The sequence below is a fragment of the Poecilia mexicana genome, unplaced genomic scaffold (genome assembly GCF_051168715.1).
Source record: "Poecilia mexicana isolate PSO_F unplaced genomic scaffold, ASM5116871v1 scaffold_22, whole genome shotgun sequence".
NCBI classification, from domain to species: Eukaryota; Metazoa; Chordata; class Actinopteri; order Cyprinodontiformes; family Poeciliidae; genus Poecilia; species Poecilia mexicana.
This window is the reverse complement of record NW_028263391.1, coordinates 6,544,632-6,567,640: the sequence shown is the minus strand read 5'-3', so window position 1 is coordinate 6,567,640 and position 23,009 is coordinate 6,544,632. Positions and strand designations below refer to the sequence as shown.

The following is a 23,009-nucleotide window of genomic DNA, read 5'->3' as shown; positions in this document are numbered from 1 at the left end:
TCATGTTCATAAATCTTTACGGCTGGGTGATTTACAGGAGTCAGGATGGCCGAGCGGTCTAAGGCGCTGCGTTCAGGTCGCAGTCTCCTCTGGAGGCGTGGGTTCGAATCCCACTTCTGACACTAACTTTTGGTTCAGTTGTATTTTTACAATATTAAAATAGTCCCTCAAGGAACACTTCCCTGAATGTTTTAATGGTCTTCTTGCTTTAATACACCTAATTAGATGTAGGCAAAAACTTGCTGAGCAGCCATCAAGTGAAATTAGTTCTGGTGAAGCAGAAAAATATCTAAAAACAATGCTATAGAGTAATTCTGTACAGCAAAGAAAGTGAACAAGTTTTTTGTATTTCATGTTTGTTTCTCCCAGTCTTTACCAACATCAGCCAAAGGTACTTTATATCACTTAAAAGAAGATCATGGGAAGTTTTATTTTGCTCTGAAAAATTATTTTATAGCAAGGAAACCCTTATTTTCTAAAAAGCACTTGCAGAAGCCTCTTGTGGTATCACATATGGCATGAGGAAATTAATCTTGAGCATGTCATTTGTATACTTATTACCCCCCCCTTTTTTCCCTATGCTCTAATCTAATTTTGTTGATCACCATGCATGCATCTGCACTGCATATTGCCATCACTCCAGTCAACACAAGAGGGGAGAAAAGAAAAAAAATCCAGTCACTTGGTAATTAGAAAGGCAGATATTCTAGAAAGTAATATAACTATATATAGTTGGAGTGATGTATATTTTATAATATACATTATAAAAATTTCTGGAATGGACGCCTGATTTATGAGAAGGAAGAGTTTTTATCTACTTGCATGTGGCCAGACGGATAGGAGTCTGCTAATCAAGTTGCATAACACAATTTACTGTAACCCAATTACAGATTATTGTCCATAATCCATGAGGAGTGCAAGTTTTGGGACTGGCAGACAAGAAGCGCTCAAAACACAAGGAATCACTGGAACAAAAACAAACAAAAAAAACTAAAACTAAACATGTTGGGTAAATCAATGCAGCGTATCTCATTGCACTAGCATAATATCACATTTCCAACCTTTAATTTACAAAAGTACAATTTATATTTGATGTTTAAAAAATAAAAAATAAATAAAAAAATTTAAAAGACATCCACATGCCAACCAATTTGGGAGGGATGCAAGAAAAAACTAATACTAAAAATTTTAGAGACATTTGTACGACTATTTTTATACACATAATGAGAATATTTATTAGATTTCTAAATTCAAAATATGTATTTAGTTTGTCACATTACAAATATTACTTGGAAAATCTGATTTGTCTCTTATTTTGGTTCTCTCTTGCATTTTAACCCGTAGACTGAAGCCAACCTGCGCAATTAAGAGGAAAGAAAGAAGACCGTCTGTCCTTTTTGTGTTATAATTAATGATACAAACACATCGAACTCACAGCACAGCACAGTTTATCTGCTAGTCACTTTGTACAAACAGTAGAAAGAGGGATTGTGTCTGAAGGAGACAAACTGCATCGTATTTGTCCGATTCACAGAAAACTGACTTTCAGAAAGGTGTACAGAGAGAAACGTCCCGCAATTAAAAAAAGCTTTCACTAACCTGTTTGGTTTATAAAACAAAAAGAAAGAGCAAAAGATAAAGGCTTCATCAGTCACCTACATACAGTTATAGAAAGATATCGGTGAAATTGGTAAAAACACAAACAACTTAAAAAAAACAACAACAAAGAAACAAGCAAAATAACACATTCCAATAATAATCGCGTGGCGTCAAGAGTTTCGGCTGCTTGTCCCCATGGTGCTCCACCCAAAGAGCGACAAAACACAGCCATGACTTTATCTGTTTTTGAAATTTATACACATTAGAGCCTGAAAACCCGGCCGGTTGATTGGTTGTCCGTCACATCGCTGGGTGATTATCACTTCCATCATCTTCCCTTTTCAGTCATCTAAAAGTACAAATCCCTCCTACATGCCGCTTATCCTCCAAAAACAAACAAACAAACAAACAAACAAAAAAAAACCAAAAAAAAAAACCATAACACTCCCTTCATTGGTTACATGTTTACTCTGCTGATTGGATCTCTTTAAATGCCAAGCGTTTAAGAGGGCAAAGAGAATGCGATGCCCTCCTACTAGACGATTTCTACGGGTTCTGAACGTCTGTGTTCAAAGTCCCGCCGGCAGCAGGCAGCTGAGGGGCCATGCTGGGTTTACAGGATGGCGCAGAAGAACTTCTTCTCCCTGAACGGGTTCTCTGACGCCGGCACCGGTGACAGCAGGGGGTCCTCTTTGGCATGAGCTTCGCAGTAAGACATTAAGTCTGCCGCTGCTTTGGACACCTGGAATGAGACACACACACACACACACACACACCAAATTAAGTTTAACCAGTGAGCTTTGCACTAGAGTTCAGAGCCGTGTTTATTCTTGGTTTAGAACAAGTCAACTTATTGGTACATAAGCCTGGGTTTTAAAATTCACCGTTTATAAGATGATTTTGATTTTGTTTTTGTTTTTTTAAACTAATTTTATATTGCCGTAATGTCGTTACGTTAATGATAAGTGGAAACTACTGTGTTCTTTTTTATGTGTGGGTGAAAAATCTGACATATGTGCATAGAGTCATATCCAATAAATTACAACGTGTGTTCTGATGAGGATCATTTACCAGATCATAAAGTACATTTTGAAAATTTACAATATTTCAGGCGGTATTAAACTCTTTTCAAACAAGACTGTATCTCTGAGATAAAAATATATTTTTTTATTGATGACGAAAATGTAATGTTTTCGTTACCTGTAAGCGGAAAACCATCATAATTAACAGAAAAAAGGGCTTTCAATCATCTGTCTGTGTATATGTATATATATATATATTGTGTTACACTTAGTGATAAGGTTGCTGAAATAAATGGACTTTACAAAAATATTCTAATTTATTGAATATTTATTGAATTGATGTTAGGGAGCGTTGTTATATTAACTCCCACTCACAACAAATAATATCCGTCAGAAAAAGGTTGCTTATTTCAGTCACAACCTTTGAAATGCCATAGCACTAAAACATTATATGTGAGACTTGAGAACTTTTTTTTTTGACTAAGCAGGTCCACAGTTTCTGAAAACACATATTACACAGCAGAAAAAGTAGTCCATATCGAGTACAAAAACATCACATGCACACAATTCAACACATGCAAATAGTTCACCTTTATCCTGTCAATGTTGGCCTCCATCTTCAGCTGCTCCACCAGCTTCCTGGCCTGCGCGATGCTGGCTGTGTTGTTACTCGCCATGGGCGCTCCCGCTCAGTTCCTGTCTGCTCAGCCTGCGTGGAGGAGACAGCGGCTGAAACATTTTACTGTGAGCAGCACCGTACCGGCATGCAAAGACGCAGCACTAGGAGCAGATAGCCTGTTTCTTATCACATGCCAGTAAAGACACACTTGCACATACAGACACAGGCGTGTATTATTTATGGTGCCTGTTGCTAGGCAGCCCCTGACAGTGAGGAGGACGTGGGAGGAAAAAAAAAAAAAAGAGGATGGTGACATTTTGTCCAGCATTGTGTTCAAAGTAGTTAGATAGATGAGAAGTACAAGTGTTTCATAAAAAAACACTACCAAGATTATAAACAATTCTTAAAACAGTAGAATACTGCGTTACAGTGATCTGATGGATGTTTGTGGAAAAGATCTTTTCCTGACCATATTTTTTATATTTTATATTATTTTTTATTTTAGAATTATTCAAATAGTGACTAATCTGTGTTTCTGTAAATTATCATGTATTTTTGATTTTGGTTGGACACCATGGACTTCAGCCAACTACACTATTTGCTGCTGCCCTCTGTTTAGAAAAAATAAAATAAAATCTGTCTGTTGTTGATACCTATCAAAATGCTGTAATACACATTCTCCGCCAGCAGGTGGCAATAATGTCAACATTACCGGCATCAAAATTAAACAGAAGAAGATTCCTAGAGCGGTTAAAGCAACGTTCTACAGACCCACTTTGAAAAGTGTTTGTTACAAAAAATAGATATTTGCTTGTGGCTGGGAGGTGTTAAACAGCTGAAAGTCTCAGTGTTTGTAAAATACTTGGGTAAATGTGGGGCTGCTCCTTTATAATGCACATATAGAGTAGTTTTTTATAGGTGACGATAGAGGTGTAATTGAAATCTCATGACGTAAAATCTTGTAGTATTAAAAAACCCACAATAATTCACACGTAGTTAGCATCTGATTTTGTTTGGTGACTATCGGCTATTGTCCAAGATACAAAAGTGTGTATCTTTCGTATCGACATAGATACGTCATCGTATTTATATTTGAGACGCATATTTTGAAGTAAGAGAGGAAGTTGTTCTTGAACGAAGGACAAGACCAAAACATTACAACGTGTCAAGCCCTGGCAATGTGAATGCTGCTAACACTTTGCCACTGTTAGCACTGATGATACTGAATGATGATACTGAAGTTAGCATCTACTTCTTTTTGTAAAAACATCCTGTTTTTTTGTAATCTGAATGTGTTGGACCCCAACAATCTACTGGAAAATGTTCCATAGAGTGGACACTGTTAAATTTAAAACTATGCCTTTTGCCATCGTCAGTGACCACATTGATTTCTGTTACCTTACATAGTTTGTTCAGAACTGCTTTCCATAAAGTGTTGTCTACAAAGTGTACGGTGCTAATACAGTGCCCACGTTAGATTTCACAGATCAGGATCTCAAAAACAGCATCCTCCTCCTTGGTGATGTTAGATCAATCATCCCTGCGTCACTCTCCGTCATCAGTGTGTGTGTGTGCGCTGTGGTGTGACTCAGTGTGAGGTCAGTGCTGATCTCAGTGGGGAGCAATCTATGAATATTAATGTTCCATGGTAGCAAATCTGCTCATCTGGCCGAGGGAGCTACTGTATTAATTAAAAACCTAGCGTCGGGTCACATTGTTGTGGACAACCACCAGTTACCAACAACAAGACAATAAAACGTTCTCTTTTTAAAAAACACAACATTTTTCCATCAGTTCAGTTTCACTAATCGCACGTCACACTGATTTTTAGACGTTCTGGACTTGTCTCCTATAGCATAGAATTACACAGTACTTCCCCTTCTCCACCTGTTGCTAGATACCTGACTGAAAGAAGGCTTTTCCCCAATAAACATTATGCTTGTTTGGGAGAAAATGTACTTGGAAATAACATGAAGTTGAACATGGTGTTGCAATTAAAAGAGTGACAGCCGTTACTTTTACTCCGTTATAGACTCTTATGGCGCTGTTTTAAAAGCTGACTACCAGAGCAATAGTTGATCTAACAATTAAAGACTTGACTTTGTGTAATTCAATAAAATGTGGAATTACAAAAATGTTTCCTCCCCCACGCCTATTAGCACACACTGATGTAAAGTTAATGATCAAATTGACCACATTGTGGTCTAAACTTTACTGAATACACCACCATTACTAAAGTTTTTCAAAGTAATTTTCTGTGCAAGAAAGCTCGGACTTAATCCCACCGTTGAAGCCTGGGCCGTATTTTGTTTAGTTCTGGTTTGTTCGAAGCGTTTCCAGCTGGAACAGCTCTGAAAGTCGTCAGTGCAAACCCAGCAGCGGCTCGAAGAGGATTCCTGCAAAGAACCCGCAGCAGACCGAATATCGTGTAACCTAAACAGTCGCTGCAGCCGAACCGTCCTGGTTGTTGTTAGTTTGACCAGGACAGCTCCATGTACGGGCGTACGCTGTCAAACAGGAAGTGGAAAGATTTACTGGGGTTGTTTAAAAATGGGGAGCAAACTTACTACAAGAGCACAAAGATCAGAAATCAGACCTTGAGTTTCACACAGCAAGGTCGTGATACTATTTTATCACTCGGGGGACGTCGAAACGGGCCACCGCATCTTCAGACTATTGATAGGAATTCATGTCACACTTTAAGGTTTCTGGGATGCCTGTCGAGAAGTAGGTCTTCCATTTTTACGCAAAACACTGTCGCAATAGCCCATTTTATGAAGATCTGCTCACTCTTTCTTTTTTTTCTTTTTTTTTAGCTGAAGTAGATGGTCATAAACTAATAAACTAACAGCCAGGTACTCTGGGTAAAGCTATAACACGTGCTTAATGTAGATCATCTCTGATTTTTTTCTTTGAGAGAATCTACAGGTCCCACTTTTAATATCAGGATATCAAAATGTGTTTTTATTGCTGAAATTACAAAGAAGATTTTTAATCAGCCCACATTCTTGTAGCTCTATGGTTTCTTTACAATAGCACAACAACTGTGAGTTTTAGCACTAAATCTACTAAAAATCTACATTTGTGGGCGGCTGAGCTCCATCCAAGCGGACAAATAAATTGTCTGAATTCATTTGAGTGTAAATGCATGACGTTTGAAATATAAAACGCCAACAAATTAAGATTAAATGTAGTACATAGTACAGCTATACTCAATTCACAACAATAAACTGTTTGAATGATCTGTCCCTTCAATTTAAAGGTCACAGTCGGTTATTTACTTGTAGTTGTGGAACTACAGTAAAAAAAAAAAAAAAGCAGTTGTTTTCTCACACGTTTTAGGACACCACAAGTAGCATCAACCACATCGGTCAAAATAGAAGATAATGGGCTGATGGCTAAGCTAACTTAGCATGCTAACATCAACTTTTAACATTCCCACACGGTAATTTCCTTAATCTCTACACCGTGAAACAGCTGAAGCAGCCTTTCTATTTTACCGTTGGACCTGCAGAATTTCAGAGATTGTGAGGAAACTGTAAACTAAAACTGCATTTTAGACTTGTGTTGTTAGATCTCATCACTAACCATTTCAAAGATACTCACTAAACTACAACGTAGTCACGTTTCACCTGCTTCTGTTTCCTAACAAGACATCATGAATACATAGCCTGAACTTATGAGACGCATCAGTCACTGAAGATCAGAATTGATCAGATCTGATTAGTGGTCAAATACTGAAAAACCTGATTTTATATGCAGTAAAACTGAAACCTCCCACGCTTTTCAGTCTATAAATACATTAGTTAAAATAGCTGTTCTTTAATTAACTTTTCTGAGTTTGGTAAAAACCAGATAAAGTTTAGGGACAAGAGTTTGATCTCTTGCCTTATATGACTTGATGAATAAAGGCAGAGGACTCTAAACTATTTTCTTTGCCAATGAACCTGCAGCACATCTTTTAATCTTTGACGAGTTATTTCGAAATCAGTCGAGATCAGCCGTTGCTACGATGTGGCTGTAAGAAGCGGTTTGTAAGGTTTGCAGGGAGTTTGAACAGTTTATTAATGCTACATGCTTTGCTTGTGTTGCTTCACTTGCATCTTTTCACCGTGTTCCTTCAGTTCAAGCCACGAGCTGCGTTTCTATTGCAAATGTTCAATGTCAATATTCTGCTAAAGTTGAAAAAAAAAAAATCAAAGTTTTGCAATTGTGGTGTCTCCATTTAATAAGAAACACGATTAAAATCCCACATGAATAAGTTTGTTTATGCCAAAAGTCATTAAAAGTCATGCCAGGCCGTCGCCCTCCCACCACTTCCTGTCGTCTTCTTCGTCTTTTCCATGTGTGATAACATCCAGCTGCTAATCATGTGACTCGTGCGATGTGAAAAAAAGTGCTTCCATTGCAGTTTTGCCAAAAATACACAGTTTTATGCAGCTGAAAAACCAACTTATTCTAGCGCTAAAGTTTCCATTAAGCAAATTTATTATTTAATTCCAATTTGCACAACCATATGGAGTCAATGGAAACGCAGTGACAGTCTCTACTTTCTGTTGTTCCTGAAGAAAACAGGCAGGAATATTAAATTGTGTAAGACACGGTCTGGCGCCCAAGTGTTAGGTATTCGTCTTGAGATTGACACTCACAGGTCACAGAAATAGTTTGGTTTTTCTGTTGTTATTGTATGAACTCGCTCACTACAATACCTACCTCGACAATTTAGGAACAAAAGACAGCGGTACTAAGCTGAGAGTCGCCCTGCTGCTTAATGTCAGTGGACGTCCTCCCTCACACTTTCATATCGGCAGAGAGAAACGGTGACGTTAAGCAGATCCTCAGTCTGGAACGGCCGACGTCCCAAAGGCAACAAGAAGGGGCTAAACTACATGAAGTATGACTTGTAGTTTGGAAAGTGTTTCAGCTTTCAGCATTAATGTGGAAAGTGATTTCCCCCTCCTCTCTTCTTTCCTCCATCTGCTGCAGTGAAAATGTTTCATGTTTTCTCACCAAACTGATTTCTGCAGGAATTTGGTTGGGTCACACAGTCTGACCTCCTCGCAGATCAGTCATGCTTCAAGACCAAAACAATCAGCTTTCTGCCGAGTTTTATTGCTTTGTCTTACCTTGTCTGCTTGCTCCTCCTTGCGCCGCCTGCCCTGATGTCTGCCACCCGCTCGCTCAGAGGCTTGTGTCTGCCACGTTCTCCGTCTGCGGGGAGGAACATGGAAACAGAGGAAAAGAGAGGCTGAATCAGAGCGCTGCACAAATTTGTTCCTGCATTCCAGATACATTCCTCTAAACCTTTTTTTTTTTTTTACGTCACATATAAAGAGATAGTCACAACAACAAAAAAAATTGATTCTCTCTTTTAGAGAGAATAAAGAACCATTTTTTTCTGCATGTAACAGAGAAATTCAGCTTTAAGTAACAATAAAATGTAGGTTTCGGAGCTGTGTTTTAAAGAATCAGTGCAGAATAATCCAGCTGAAATCTTAACATATTTAAGACTATCCAGAAACAGACCTTTAATTTAACTCTGGCTGCACAATCAGCTCCAAGAATATTTTATGGCATTCACAAAGTGTGAAATTCTCTAAATATGCAAAAAAGCAACAGAAGACTTGTTCTTGGTGGAAGTGACAGTCTTATGGCGCCTCCTAGTTCATGTCGCCCCCAGTAGAAAGTCAGAAGAGAGAGAAGAAGTAAAGCATGTGGCCAACTTTATTTTTTAAAATGTATTTTCCAGGGACATGATGCCATTTTATAGTACAATCACATAACTATGTTACCTTCAGTTGTATTTCAAAAACTGACTTTGAATCATAGCCGTATCTGATTCTCCTTGAAATTAGCCACTGTCTCTTTAAGAAGCTCCAACACTCTCTGACACTTCCTCCTTCTGCATGTCATGACAACAATACTCCTCCATGATGCCGTTTATAACCATTCTTAGGAGCGTCGGGCTGAGAAGTAGCTTGTGTGATGAGCTCAGCAGACCTGCGGTTCCACCAGATGTTTTCTCATCGTTGCTGCCGCTAGTCTGCAGCAAAGCTTTCGGTAAAAATGGCGGCGCTTTGTGAGAGCAAGTTCTTAGCCGCCTCTGAATGGTTGCCACAGGAGATTCAAGGATTTCTCACACGAACATGAATGAATCAAGGCAACACTCCAGGTATGTTATAATGTTACCACATTGCAACATGATGTAGAGCTCAAAAAAGTTGGTTTTACATAATACCCATCCTTTAAAGTGAAAATATTTGAAATCTGAAAATGATTATAGGAATAAAGACAAAGGCACCAAGTGCATATTTAGACCAAGCATTTTGTAAGGCTATATGGATTTCTTTTTGCTTCCTGTTCACACTAAATAAGTGCAAAGCAAAGTGGAAAACAAGAAAAGAAGCTGATGTCTGTTTTGGTAACTTAAGCAAACCGGGAGTCAACTTTCAGTAAGAGAACAACGACATTTCCCAAAATGTCAAGCTGTCCCTTTAGGTTTCTCTTCTCTCCGCGCCGACACCCACTTCCTCTCGTTCAGCTTCTCCCCTCCATCTTCTCTCCTTACAGATTCATTCGTAAACCATGTGTGACTCTGCCTCTGATAAATGGACCAATTATCCGGCATCGGTAGCTCCACCAAGGAAGGGAATCCCACCCGTTATAAATCAGGGCAGGATGCAACATTACAGCGTCATTACAGAGAGGGATCCATTAACAAAACCCAAGCCAAAAATATTCATGCAATGTTAGAGCTGCTTAGGGAAAAACAAAGAAATAAAAAAATTAGAGAGATTAGAGGAGCACTTTTGGTTGAGACAATATTCTGAATGGCTACTTTGAGGTATAAATGTGATTTCATTGTTCACAGACTGGGGATATATAACCCAACGTTTGCTTTGGGTCTTTGTCAATTTAAGTTGATATCTGCCCAATTTGAAAGATTTCCTAAGAAAACATGAAAAGCATGTCATCTAGAAGAAACAGAGTGAAGGGAGCACCTTCCCCCTTTGACCTCTGAACCTTTCCCTTTGACCTCTGAACCTTTTCTTTTCACCTCTGAACCTTAAGGATACATGGAAACTGTTAAACTGGTTTCTATTGGTCCGATTTGGGGTGATAAAGTGGCAATAACCCAGGGTGGCAATTTTTTGGGGGTACAAAAGATTTGTCTTTTTTTTTTTTTAAAGAATGAGTGTTTTGCAATATTGTATCTTGTATAAACTCTCAAGCCGATATCAGCTGAGTTCTATTAATATGTTGGTCTTTTTTAATAAATTCAAACAATGTTGAAGTATTTGAAAATGATGAAGATGGTTTTTAGTGAATTGGGCACCAAAATTGGCTCCAGCCCAGAGGCCTAAATCCTTGTGAACCCGGCCCTGCTCAGCACACACTAAGAAAACATTCTTAGATGCACAAGCATGAGTCAAGACAAGAAACAAGCAGCGTTGCTCAAACAATAACACAAACCTTTAAGTAGCTCAAGATGGGAACTTGCTTGTCATTGCCCAATATGTTTTTTTTTCCCCCTTCTAAATACATTTGTTCAAATACGTATTGCAGCATAAGGTGCTTTAATCGTTCCTAAAAACTCCGCCAGTCACTCTGAGGTCTGCGCAAACACACTTATCCCCATAATTACTGACTTTGACCTTTTCTCCTGGGATATGAATTCACATGACAAACAGTCACATGATCATAACTGGTTGTATTTGTTCAGGTCTTGTGCAAACGTACAAACGTAGAGAACATGGCACTCATCACAGCATAACTACGTTTGCTCTGTCTCGTCTGTACTTTGGTGTGGCAACCAGGTGAAAACGTTGGAATATTCAAGCAGATGTGCGTCGATGTTTCCTGCTAGAACAACAACGCTCTAATCGCTTTAGTTTTTTTTTGTATTACAAAACTGTTAAAAAACATATTCCTAGATACAAAAATAAGCAAACTAAAATGTGGTTCACCTTTATAGCTCGTGTGTGTTTAAAAAGGAAGGCTATTCTCTAAGCTGAGTGGGTTGAGAGCTCAGCCAAAGACTCGTCTAGCAGACTGGGAGAACTGGAAGCAGTTGTCGTTCCTTGGACATAAACGTAATAAGTTGATCCACTGACACGGAAGCTAATATAGTTGTTCTTATTTTTAAATGGTCTTTCCAAATCGTTGTGGTCTTCACATTGTGCAAAAAGAAAACAAAAGAAAGAGGTGTTGCTGACTGATGATGCTCTCATGTACTGTTTTAGATCAGTTCACTGCTGCATAAGCAAAAAACAAAAAAAAAACAAAAAAACGAGAACATTAAAAAAAACGGACGAGATGGCAAATTATTCCTTGACAGAAAGAAGAAGCCGTTGAGCTCAGTTTCTGAATGAACAGTTTCGCATCATCGCAATTATCAAGATCACGGGATGAGAAGCGAAGACAACGGGGACGTGTAAGCAGGTTTCTTGAGTTAATTTTCTTCGACTTGGCGGTTTTCGTTCCCTCCTTCAACGCCGGCGAAGCGTCTCGAGCCGAGCTGCGCGGAGAGGAAAATCCATTTCCCTCCCGTGTTCCAGCCTTCTGCTTCCCATCCCTCCCCCTGGGGCTGACAGGTGTTTATTGAAGGAGCAGAACCCGTCCGCCCCTCCCACCCGCGCCCCAGTATTCTCTGTCCCGCTGCTAAGACCACTGAATCAATGTGACCCCCTCCGTCATCCTTCCCTTGCCATTTGGAGAGCTGTTTTGAACCTCCTCCCCTGGGATCTCAGGGGGTCTGTGTTCATCTCGAGGCCCTCTGCTGATGTGATTATAGCTCAGGGTGTTGCTGACTTAAAGGGTGATTAAGCACGGCTGGAAATATCCTGGCGGAGATATAATTCCTGACCTGTGGAGAGAGTGACGATTTTTCGCGTTCTGCCATGCACTCCCTCTCTTTATTTATACCTCCCTCTTCTCTGTCTTTACGCTGTGCGAAGGGTACGGCAGCCAGGCAGGGGGTGTTCTGTCCTCCGCCGTGCCCGGGGTGTGAAATCGGAGCGTGGTAATTAAAAATGTGTCCCTCGCTAAGCCATCTGGACCCTGGAGAACAAGTGATTAACCTGCAAAAAGGCCTGCAGGGATGGCAAAGAGGAAGGAAGCAACTGCTCTGCAGAGTTATCTTTAGGCTCCTTGTGAATACTACGTTTGCTGTACCTGGAAATCTTTCACGCTTTTTTCATCTGTCTATGGCAGATTTTATTCAGAAACAATCGCTTCCTGCTTTCAGACCAGCAACCAGCAGAAAAGTGGTTCTACTTTGCTTCCTACTGAAATACGGTGTTGTCTCTAAGCTGCGATGCTGGGGCTGGTTTTAACACAGCTGTATCTGTCCGAATGAGGATAACTAATTTGTTATAGTTGGATATGTTAACATAAATTCACCTGAAACCAAAATCCAGACATCCACGTCAAATACATCTCTTAGTTTTGTGCCCCTTAAACTTTTTCCACATTTTGTCGCCTAACAACCGCAAACTTCATAGTGTTTTACTAAGACTTTATGTGATAAACCAACACAAAGCAGAGCAGAACTGTAAACTAGAACAACTTCTAAAACATTTGAAAATACACACAAGATGTATCTACCAACTTTGTACATCTAGAAACTTATTTGCAGAACTTAATTTCAATCAGACTGGATTATGAGTCCAGTCTGATTGACTCGTAATCCACAAATTTTTGATTGTATTTACGTCTGGATGTTGACTGGACCTTTATAACTCCAGACTTTGATCAAAGCACATTCAAAGGTGTGCAAATTGCAGCAACTTGCGTCCCATGGACTGATTACTTTGTGCAGTCGACCAACTGCAGTTTCATTTTTAATGAGGGCACGGTTATTACTAAGAAATTAAGATTGTCATACAATTGAAAATGTCAAGTACAACACAATGTATTCGTCTTTTGGTTACCAGATTTTTGTAAAAGTGACTAACGGATGCAAACAACAAGTACAGACAGGTCCAAACAGGCAGCAAACATCGAAACCCACCTTAAAAGTTAACGACACGTCCTTTGACTAGTTGGTCTTTAGTGGACTGTCTGACGCTGGTCACTGCAGATGGATACTAACCTCCCCAACTCCTCCACTGTGAAAAACGAATCAATCAATCAATCAATTCACACAGTGCTGACTGAGTTCCTTCTGCTTACATGTTACTGTGGTGAACAATAATAAGGCATGATTATCTTATAAAAGTATCACAGCTTCCAACTTCTGGTTTAGCAGAAGAATGCTGAGTTAGGGTGTGGAGCAGACATAATTTGATCTCTGGGTAAACCAGACTGCCGTAGTTTTTTTTTTTTTTTTTTTGTTATTTGGAAGAAATTTCCATTTCATGAGCATCGCAACTAGAGATTTCTTCTAACCTGAAAATAGGCGTGACTGCTGCAAAATTCCTAGAAATGCTACATAGCTAACGGAGAAATTACTTAGCAATAAAATTACTGAAACTCATGCTGCTGTACGCAGACACTCTGTCTGTGCTGATGAATCACGAGTCAGATATTTTAAAAGCTTGGTTCCAGCGGCACAGCAGTTCAACCTATTTTCTATTAATTTAGCCAATAATTCGTTATTATGTGACCACCTGGAGGCCTTTGTAGACAACTTAACGTCAGTCACACCACAGTCAAGTCTCAAAAAAATAAAAATAAAAATAAAAATAGGAGTGTGGAGTAGAAGCCTGTTAATTTTACACCTTTTATCCCAGACTTGATATATAAAACAGTCATATAACAAATAACACTTTATGACATTAGTTAACGGTTCACATAATGAGTTTGTGACCCATTGTGACATGATGTAGGTCTACATTTGTGGTGAGACATGATAACATTATTTAATTAACTTAATTTTGATCAAGTACATTTCTATCAAATGGTTGTACTTCCTGGTTTTCCAAATAAACCTCGGAAAACCTTCTAAGGTTTCCCAGCTAACGTTAGCCACAAGATCTGTGGTTTCTGAAAACTGTAAACTTGTGCATTACCGCCATCTAGTGGTCTGGAGTTTGTACAACGTGTCCTTATGTTTTAAAGCAGGGGTGTCAAACTCAATTTCACCGAGGGCCACTTCAGCATATTGGCCACCCTCAAAGGGCCACATTGACGGTACAAATCAGGAGTGCCCAGCTGCAGTCCTTAAGACTGCAACTTTTAGATGCATCCCTGCTAAAACACACCCCAGGCAAAAGGTTGACTTCCCTCATTAGCAGCAACTCAGTTCTGTAGAGCCTTATAATGAGTAAATTATCCAGGTGTGTTAGAGAAGGAACTCATCTAAAGTTGCAGATGGTAGCTCTGGAAAACTAGACTTGGGCACCCCTAGCATAAAATGTATGAAAATACAATGTTAAAAATAAATTGAACACCTCATATTGTTTGTTAAACAACTCTTTGGAGCTTCTGGTTAGGAAGCGCATTCAAAACCTTTGTTTGAAATGGCGCGTTAAATTCAAGTCTCCATTACAGACCAGAGAAAACTAAAGAGAATGCAACTTTGTGTTAATCCATTTGAGGAGCCGGCAGTTTATCTTGAGGAAATAAATGACGATGCAAAAGTTAATTAGATTGTAACATGCGCAGTCCGCTGCTCAACCACTGCGGAGGCAGTTACGTTACGCCACTGCGAAGAATTAAAAACCGCTGGGAGAAACTCATCCAGCGGATTTAACAAATGGAGCCTTCTGGGTTCACGTTACCCAGGAGAGCGGTGCTCTGGAGGAGCTGCAGACGTAACATCTGTCCGTTTCGGAGAAGCGAAAAAAAAAAAAAAAAATCCTTAAAGCGCACACCGGACCCCGCAGGGTAAAACACTCAGAGTTCAGTTGATCTGTTTGGATCAGACAGATCCAACTGACTGATGAATTAGCGCAGATTTTTCTGCAGATGGGAACCAGGAGGAAGTGCGTTCAGACCCCAGCGGGTGAAGTGATGCTAATTTAAGTGAAGTCGCTTAATTTAATTTATTAAAAGTTATTGGGGCCTCAGTCAGTGGTTTTTTTGTCACTACGGAGAAAAATGTAGATGCATTTATCTGCTTAATTTGTGATGGGATCAGGATTCACGGTGAATATTCACTAAACCGCATAAAATGCGGCTAAATAGCCGATGTTAATATGATTATAATTTCACGGATAAAAATAGTACAGGGCCAATTTTTTTTTTTTTTATGTTGTCGGTCAAGATAACGGATAACAAAAAAAGTCTAGCGCGACCTGCCGCCCTGACACCAACTCACACACATCTTCATTCACAGTCTTACTTGTAAATCGATTTTTCTTTTCTTGGACGTTTTGATGTTAGCTTGTCGATGTCTCAGTTTTATTCGCTGGTAAAATCAATAAGCAGCTTAAGGTGACTCTGCTGCTCTCTAGTGGCGAGAAGCCGTAATGTTGGCTGGTAACAATCGGAATGCATTATGGGAGATGTAGTTTGTCGTCAATTCGTGCTCAAAACCTATTTTAAGTCAATCATGGACCTATAAAACGCTGGGGGGGCCACATAAAATGACATGGCGGGCCACATGTGGCCCGCGGGCCTTGAGTTTGACACATGTGTTTTAAAGTATTTGTGTATATTGAGGAAAGTATTTGAATATATTTTGTTTTTTTTTTTGTTTTCATGTATTTGCATGTAAATGTTGATTAATACATATCATCCCAATTTTAAAAATACACTCGAACTTGATGCTTGAGAAATAAATGTTACAGATGGTTTTACAAAACATGAAATTAAATTAAATGCACCACATTTTTAAAGTGTCATTTATTCTGTAATTTAAGTAATGAAATTTTACATGTTAAAATCCCAGGCCAAATATAGGAAAAATATATAACATATATGGAAAGGCATAAAATAAGTGTAACAAGATTTTTAAACGGGAAAGAAACAGGAGTTACTTTGTATAAAACAAACTAAAAACAAACTGAAACTCAAGATTTTTTATGAATGGAAGTTATAATGAAAAAAATAACAAATACCAGCAACATTGCCTGAACATGCGGCAGCACTCACAGGCAGCGTCGTCACAGGACTCGCAGTAACGTGATGACCGAGTGACCGTACCGTCCTCCGTCATAACAAAACCACGACACCCTGCAAGGTCACTCTGAAACCAGAGGCAGCAAGTTGCTCACCGACTCTTCTAAAGTCAGATTTACTGAGCTGTGTGAGGATGTAACCAACGAGATGCTCCAAAGTGGCTTTACCACCGACTGCAGTCAGAAGAAGTGACTTCGACCTGACCTCCAGAGTTGTCAGGAAAATCAAGAGAATATTGACTACAGAATGTAATACAGCACGGCCACCTGCCCTTGAATATGAGAAAGGGACACCTGTCCCCCGTGCGCACAGAGACAGAGCGGTGGGACAGCGAGAGCCAAGCTGTTAGGTTGTTAGACGCTGCAGAGGTCATGCTGGGAGTGACACCGAGTCTCCTTCGCTTTCAGAGCTCTGGGACTTGAGCAGCAGGCAACAGCGTCACGTTTTAAAAAGTTAGACCTGCTGTAATCGTCATATCTGCTTTAAAAACTCTTGAAAATGAAATCCTTCATAGGGTGTTTTCACACCTGGTAGTCCGGTAGACTCGGTTCGATTAGGGGCCAAAATTGCAGCACCTGTTACAATTTCGGATGGTGTGGCTTGTTTGTGAAGCGAACCACACCCTTTGAAAAACCTGTTCCCGGGAACCACAGAAAAAAAATGACACAAAAACTTCTGAAGAAGACACGAGCGCCACTTCCTCCTTCAGAAAATGTAAACAAACATGGAGTGGCGTCAGATTTTAGCACCTGTAGAATTTCTCTTTTGTAAAAGATTACAAGCCATTTCTAGACTCTCACGTTTGTTTTGGTTATATTTACCCAGAATGCCTTGCTCTGTAGTCCACTTCCTGTTTTTGGAGCATTCTCCAATCCTGCTAGGATTCTCATAAGCATTCAAACCGGGCCAGAGTTCACTACAACCAAACTGAAACCTAGGTTTGTAGGCAGACCAGAGTTCGCTTTTTTTTCCTCAGAGCTCCACAAACGAACCGGACTTTCTAGGCAAATGAACTAGAGTTCGATTATAGCAAACCAAACAGGGCGGATGTGAACGCACCCTAAAAAGAAGAAGCGCTTTTACAATAGTTGATGTCCACACAACTTCCCTGTTAGCTAGCAACATGAAACTGATAAACTTAGACAATGACATATTCATTAGCTGTAGATTGGAAAATTGTTATCAATCAATCAAATCAATCAAATTTTATTTGTATAGCACCTTTCAGCAACAAAGCATTTCAAAGTGCTTTACATCATAAAACCACAAGATTAAAAGATAATAGAACACACAGTCAACAATATCACATTTTGCCGTGATTACGCATCAGATTATTGATTTATGTCTCATGATTATATTTCAAAAGCAACTCTAAACAGCTGGGTTTTTAGTCCAGATTTAAAGGAACTCAGTCTAATTTTAGGGCCACAATTAGTGTAAGAAACATGAAAACCATGGATCTATGCTGCTGTATTCCACCGGTTAAGGCTAATACTGATGATGTAATGGTGTGGGGGATATTTAGACTCTTAAGATTCGTGTAAACATCACCACTTATCCGAGTATTCTTGCTGACCATGTCCATTTTTTATGGCCACATCGTACCCGACTTCTCAAACCTGAAATCCTCTCAACCAAGTTTCTTGAAGATGATGATGAGCCCTCTTGTACGCCAACGGCCTCCAAAGTGATCAGAGAGAACATCTCTGAGAACCCATCGCCGTGCACGTCAGCCTTTTTTAAGAGCACTTCCTCGCTTCCTTCTCTTGTTTTCTCTGCCTCTCGGTCAGACCAGCTCTCCCTCGCTCCTTCGATTCGCCTGGACATCTGTGCCACCCTCAGCACGTCATGCCTATCCTGCCATCTTGCAGGCTGCAGAGCATGACCGTGCATGTGAATAACACATGTGCTTGTGTGCTTGTGAGTGTTTTAGGTTAATCTAGGTCCTGCAGGCAGGTGGGTGGGGAGAGGGGGCCAGGAAACGGTGCCTCCGCTGGGAGTCAGGCAGGCAGCAGGGTGGAAACTCGTTGCTCCAGGGAGTGCAAATGTGTTCTGTTATGTTTATTAAATCAAACATGTGCAGCCTGGTGTGGTGCTTCTTTGTTGCATCCAAGCAAGTGACAAAGGAATGTTTTTCATTTCTTTCTTTCTCTGAAATATTGACTGCAGATGACACAGAAAAACACAAAAACAAAGAGGGAGCCAAATATCGCTGCTCATTTTTCTCCCCTCTTCAAACGCTAACCGGCAGTTTGTTGCGCTCACCGAAGCGACGTTTAGCTTCGACTTCCTTCTGTGTGACACAGATTAGGTTTCAATCAGCCTTGTTTTTGGTTCGCTACGCTCTCTCTGCTTCAGTTGTCGAGAAGAATGCAAACAGGATGTCTCTGCATTTGGTTTGAGACGCTGGCGTTATTACAAACATCAGGGGTCGGCTCGGTTCTGCAGAGGGAGGCGATCGGACCGTTTCAGGCTCCGACTAACCGGTGTGGATAAGCTTCAGAACTTTTTCAGTCCGTTCTGAAAGGGAATCGCTTTGACTTTTTCAGTCGTTATAACTCCAAAGCTCGGGGTTAACGTGTGGTCTGAGTGTTAACCGACTTTGGACTAATATTTAGATTATCATGAAACTTTTATTAAAGATTAGATTAGATCGGTGTTAGATCAGAATCAGGGCAACAGCAGACTTACAGGACGCTGCAAAAGCGCACATGTGAGGTTTTCTGCACTTTGTCACATCACAACCACAAACCTTAAGGCAAACTGTTTTGAATTTTATGTTTCCATCAAGCGTTGAATGATTGCTGCGTGGGGAGAAAACGATTGCTTTCGAACATTTCGGAAAATTAAAATCGAAGAAAGTGTGGCGTTTTGTTTTTCTTTGCAGCAAAATGAATGGCACAATGCAAATGGCTGTCCACGGTTCTGCTGCAAAGTCAGCGACTTAAACTTTCTACCAAATGGAAGCGGATTGCATCTGAATTTGAATTAATGCAAAATATATATAATGCATATTCTTATTTTTTTGTAAAAAAAAAAACCAAACAAACAAAGAATTTTGAGACATTCTTTGTGAATCATAACGGTATAAATAAACCAAATGAACTGAATTGAAATTTTTCCCCCATTTTTTTTTTTTCTTTTTCGGAAAATAGTTCATACATTTTCAGAGTTAACTGCCATTTTCAAGGCTTGCAACTGAATCTCACCTGGATTTAGGTCAGGACTTTGTTTAGGCCCTTTCAAATGCGTTATTATGCTTTGATCTAAATCACTGAGTTGTAGCTTTTCAGGTTTTCTTCCACGATAAAACCATGTTCAGCTCCATCCAGCTTCCAACTTCAAGCTCTAAACAGCCTCTGTGTGTCGCTGCCTGCAGAAAGTCCTTTCCCTTTAAATAATGCCGCCACTGTTGAGTTTTGTTGCATATTTGGATTGAGGTGCAAATGTAAAAACCGGAATCTGATGCTGAAGATGAAGATGACGCACAAAAACAAGAAACGGGGACAAAAGAGACGAGACGGGACGTGAGGAGAGCAGCTGAAAGGGAGCAATGAACAGCGAGAGCTGACAAGGAGCGAAGAAAACAGGCTGACATAACAGCTGGGGAGGAGATTAGTGACATGAATCAGGTGAGAACAAATCAACAGAGTGCTGTGAAGCAAGATGAGGACCTAAATGAAGGAAGGAACTTATTTCCTGAAGATTTAATGCATTTAAAATGACGCAGGGACTCGAGACGTGATCCGAAGTTAGACTTTAGTTTCAGAACTTGAGGCCTGGAAACCGTAACCCTAAAACTGCAGATACAGATCAGACGGTCTAAGTTGAAAGTTGGTGAGACGAGTCTTTCTCTCTCAGTTTAGACGTAAAAGAAAATTGTTGTCTCAGAGGCCATAACCAATTAATCGCATGATAAATTAAAACGAGCTTTTTCTCTTTTCTCTCTTTCTACCAAAAACTGGATGACAAAAGTCTTGAGTCGATACCAACTTCGTTTACAGAGACTTCATAATTCTTTTTATTTGTCGCTTCTGTTGTCTTGTTTATCCGTTTTGGACATTTGAAACATCTTACAGTTCCAGAGTTTAATCTTCACTCTAATTTAAAGCTTACTGATTGTTGGAAACGTGTTCTTGCATTATTTTTGCTGTTATTATATCACTTGAAAACGGTCTAGAAACAATGTTATCGTTTATAGCGATAACTTCTGGGACAATTTACCGTCCAGCAAACTTTGTCACTGTGCCGGGCCTGGGCTCATGTCATGAATGAGTGGAAGTATAAAAATCCAGGATAACTGGGTCTTAACTTGGATTGAGCTATTAGTTTTTAAACCTTTGTCTTTCTTTCTGAACCCTTTCATCGTCTCAGGGTAAAGTCAACTACTCTTTAGAAAAAATCTGCTGTGAGTACAAAGAGCACTGAGTACAAATGCTGAAGTGGCCCGAGCCGCAGCATCCTGTTCGACCCCCCCACAGTCCCTTTGAGGACCTCGACTTCTGCTGTGGTTTCCACAGCAACATTCGCACACATGGTCTTCAGGGCTTCTGTTTCCTTAAACTGGTGGCTTTTTGCCTCTCTTTTGTTCTGTTATTTTAAAGTTGACATCTACTCAGACAGTCAAGAGGTCAATTACTTCCTTCATCCCTTCTACGCTCCATCTGTGACATTTGACCCCTCTCACAGAGCCGATCATCACTTTCTGGGCTTGTTTACCGCCGGTCGCTCGGCGAGACGCCTCCTCCGGTCTGAGGTCGAGGCTCCTGTTTGTCTTCTAGATGCCCGCCTGGACGTGAGCGCTTGCGTAATTCCTGACTCACGGCTTGCGTTTGCCGTGGTCCCTGTGTGAGCAACACCACTGGGCTGACTTAACGTGAGCAGAGCTCAACGAAGCCTTCGTGACGAAACAGGATGGAGGCAGAGGCTGGGGGGGCGGAGGGGATGAAGACGCACGTCTGCGTTTTGTTGTCTTGGATTTTTCGAGAGTTGACAGTCGCGCGGTGTCTGCTGAGCGACATTGGAAAACACCAACCAACCAACTAACCAGCCAACCATCCTCCTACTCCTCCTCGTCTGGACATCCGCCTGGAGCTGGTGTGTGGTCGACCCGGTTCTTCTCAACAGAAAACCTTCTACCACGCCTGAACCCAACACACTGCCATTTCTACCTCCTTTCTGCTGCGCCTGCAAACAATCCCCAGAAACAGATGTTCCTCTGGCTTCGCTTTCTAAGGGCTACCCAATCGTGAGGAGAGAGAAAGAACGAGAGAAAGAAAGGAAGAAAAAGGAGTCCATTCTTCACCCCCCGCGCCCCCCCCCCCAGCTGATGTATGGAGAGAGGAGAGATGAAGCCAGCAGGGCTCAAAGCGGGGAGAATGTGACTGATTTCAGAGGGAGGAGGGGATTCCATGATGCAGACCAGCCAGTGGCATCAATCTCAAAACGACAGCATGGACACGAGGAAGCCCTCCTCCTCCAGAACACACCCTGTTTTGGTTCAAATTTACCCACTTAAAAAAAAAAAAAAAAAAAAAAAAAGAGAGAGAGAGAAACATAGAAAAATATTTTTTAAAATCCTACCTTTCTTTAGGTTTTTTCGTCTCTTCTTCTTCTTAGCGAAGCCCCCACGCATCCAGCGCTGTGGAGTAGTATCCACACACTCAGTTAGCGAGCGAGGCGAGGCGAGCAGAGTACATCCACACACACTTCTCCTCCGTACTCTCTTTCTCTCTCTCTCTTTTTCTCTCTCTCTGTTTCTGCTCCAGCTGAGATCCCCGCTGCCTCCCTCCTCTCCGCTTGCCGAGTCTCCACCCTCCGGCCACAACCCGCTCCGGCTGCAAGACGCTGTACGCCGCCGCTCTCTCTCTCTCTCTCTCTCTCTCTCTCTCTGTTTCTTTTCTTTTCTGCCTAATAGGAAACGCTCGCGCTGTCTCTCAGAGGTCCACCGGAAGAGCTCACGCGGCCTGTATAAACAGTTACTGTAAACAACAGATTCATACCGGCGTGGCCGCTTTTCCATTTTTTTTAGTTGTTTGTTGATTTAAATAACATAATAAAAAGGAAAAAGAAAAAAAATTATAACCCTCAACAACAACAACATCCTGTGTGGCGTGCATTCTTGTGCCCCTGCCAAAGCGGAAGCTTTTAATCTGTTTAATCTACTTGCATGTCACAGTGAAGCCACAATAGTTCAGAATAATAATAATAAAAGAGAGAGAGAGAGAGAGAGAGAGAGAAAGAGAGAGAGAGAGAAAGAGAGAGAGAGCGAGAGAGAAGTTGAGACAGAAAGCAGCTGTACATCGGGATGCTCTGCTTGCCACATTGATTTTAAATCATCTTGATCGAGTGTGCAGATCTCTGCTGTATTGTTTCAAAAATAATTTTGTTTCGTCTTAAAACGTCACTTCAAAAATTACATCTTGCTCTCGTTTCTAGTGCAAATATTTTAGCACACTTGAAAGTAACTTGCAAGTTTCAGCAAGAAATAGGAACTTGTTTCAGGTAAAAAGTTCCTTAATTTTCCATCAGCAGATTATTTCACTTACACCAAGACATTTTTCCCATGTTGGAAGTGAAATAACATTCCAGTAGAACTGATACGTTTTCATCAAGCCTGTCTTATTTCAAGTGTAACTAAAACATTTGCACTAGAAACTAGACCAAAGCCACTGTTGCATAAAACAAGACAAAGTTGCGCAAAA

At 40.5% G+C, this 23,009-nt stretch overlaps 1 protein-coding gene and 1 non-coding gene across 4 annotated transcripts; one reads left to right on the top strand and one right to left on the bottom strand.

Moving 5' to 3' along the window:
* The first annotated feature begins 39 nt into the window (after positions 1–39).
* Positions 40–122, top strand: trnal-cag (transfer RNA leucine (anticodon CAG)). The gene has a single exon. It is a non-coding gene; the product is annotated as a tRNA-Leu (tRNA).
* A 926-nt stretch (positions 123–1,048) lies between these two features.
* On the bottom strand, positions 1,049–22,150 carry gng2 (guanine nucleotide binding protein (G protein), gamma 2). Of its 3 annotated transcripts, XM_088002846.1 has the most exons (5): positions 21,889–22,147; positions 13,253–13,349; positions 8,367–8,451; positions 3,212–3,330; positions 1,049–2,341 (listed from the first exon to the last, which is right to left on the bottom strand). In XM_088002846.1, exons 4-5 carry the CDS (start codon positions 3,296–3,298, stop codon positions 2,213–2,215), a joined length of 216 nt encoding a protein of 71 aa, XP_087858972.1. In that variant the 5' UTR covers positions 3,299–3,330; positions 8,367–8,451; positions 13,253–13,349; positions 21,889–22,147; the 3' UTR covers positions 1,049–2,212. The 3 variants fall into 3 exon arrangements, with proteins under 3 accessions (XP_087858972.1, XP_087858973.1, XP_014824718.1); XM_088002847.1 differs by lacking the exon at positions 13,253–13,349 and having other exon boundaries at positions 3,212–3,350; positions 21,889–22,150; XM_014969232.2 differs by lacking the exon at positions 13,253–13,349 and having other exon boundaries at positions 21,889–22,146.
* Between the last annotated feature and the right edge of the window lie 859 nt (positions 22,151–23,009).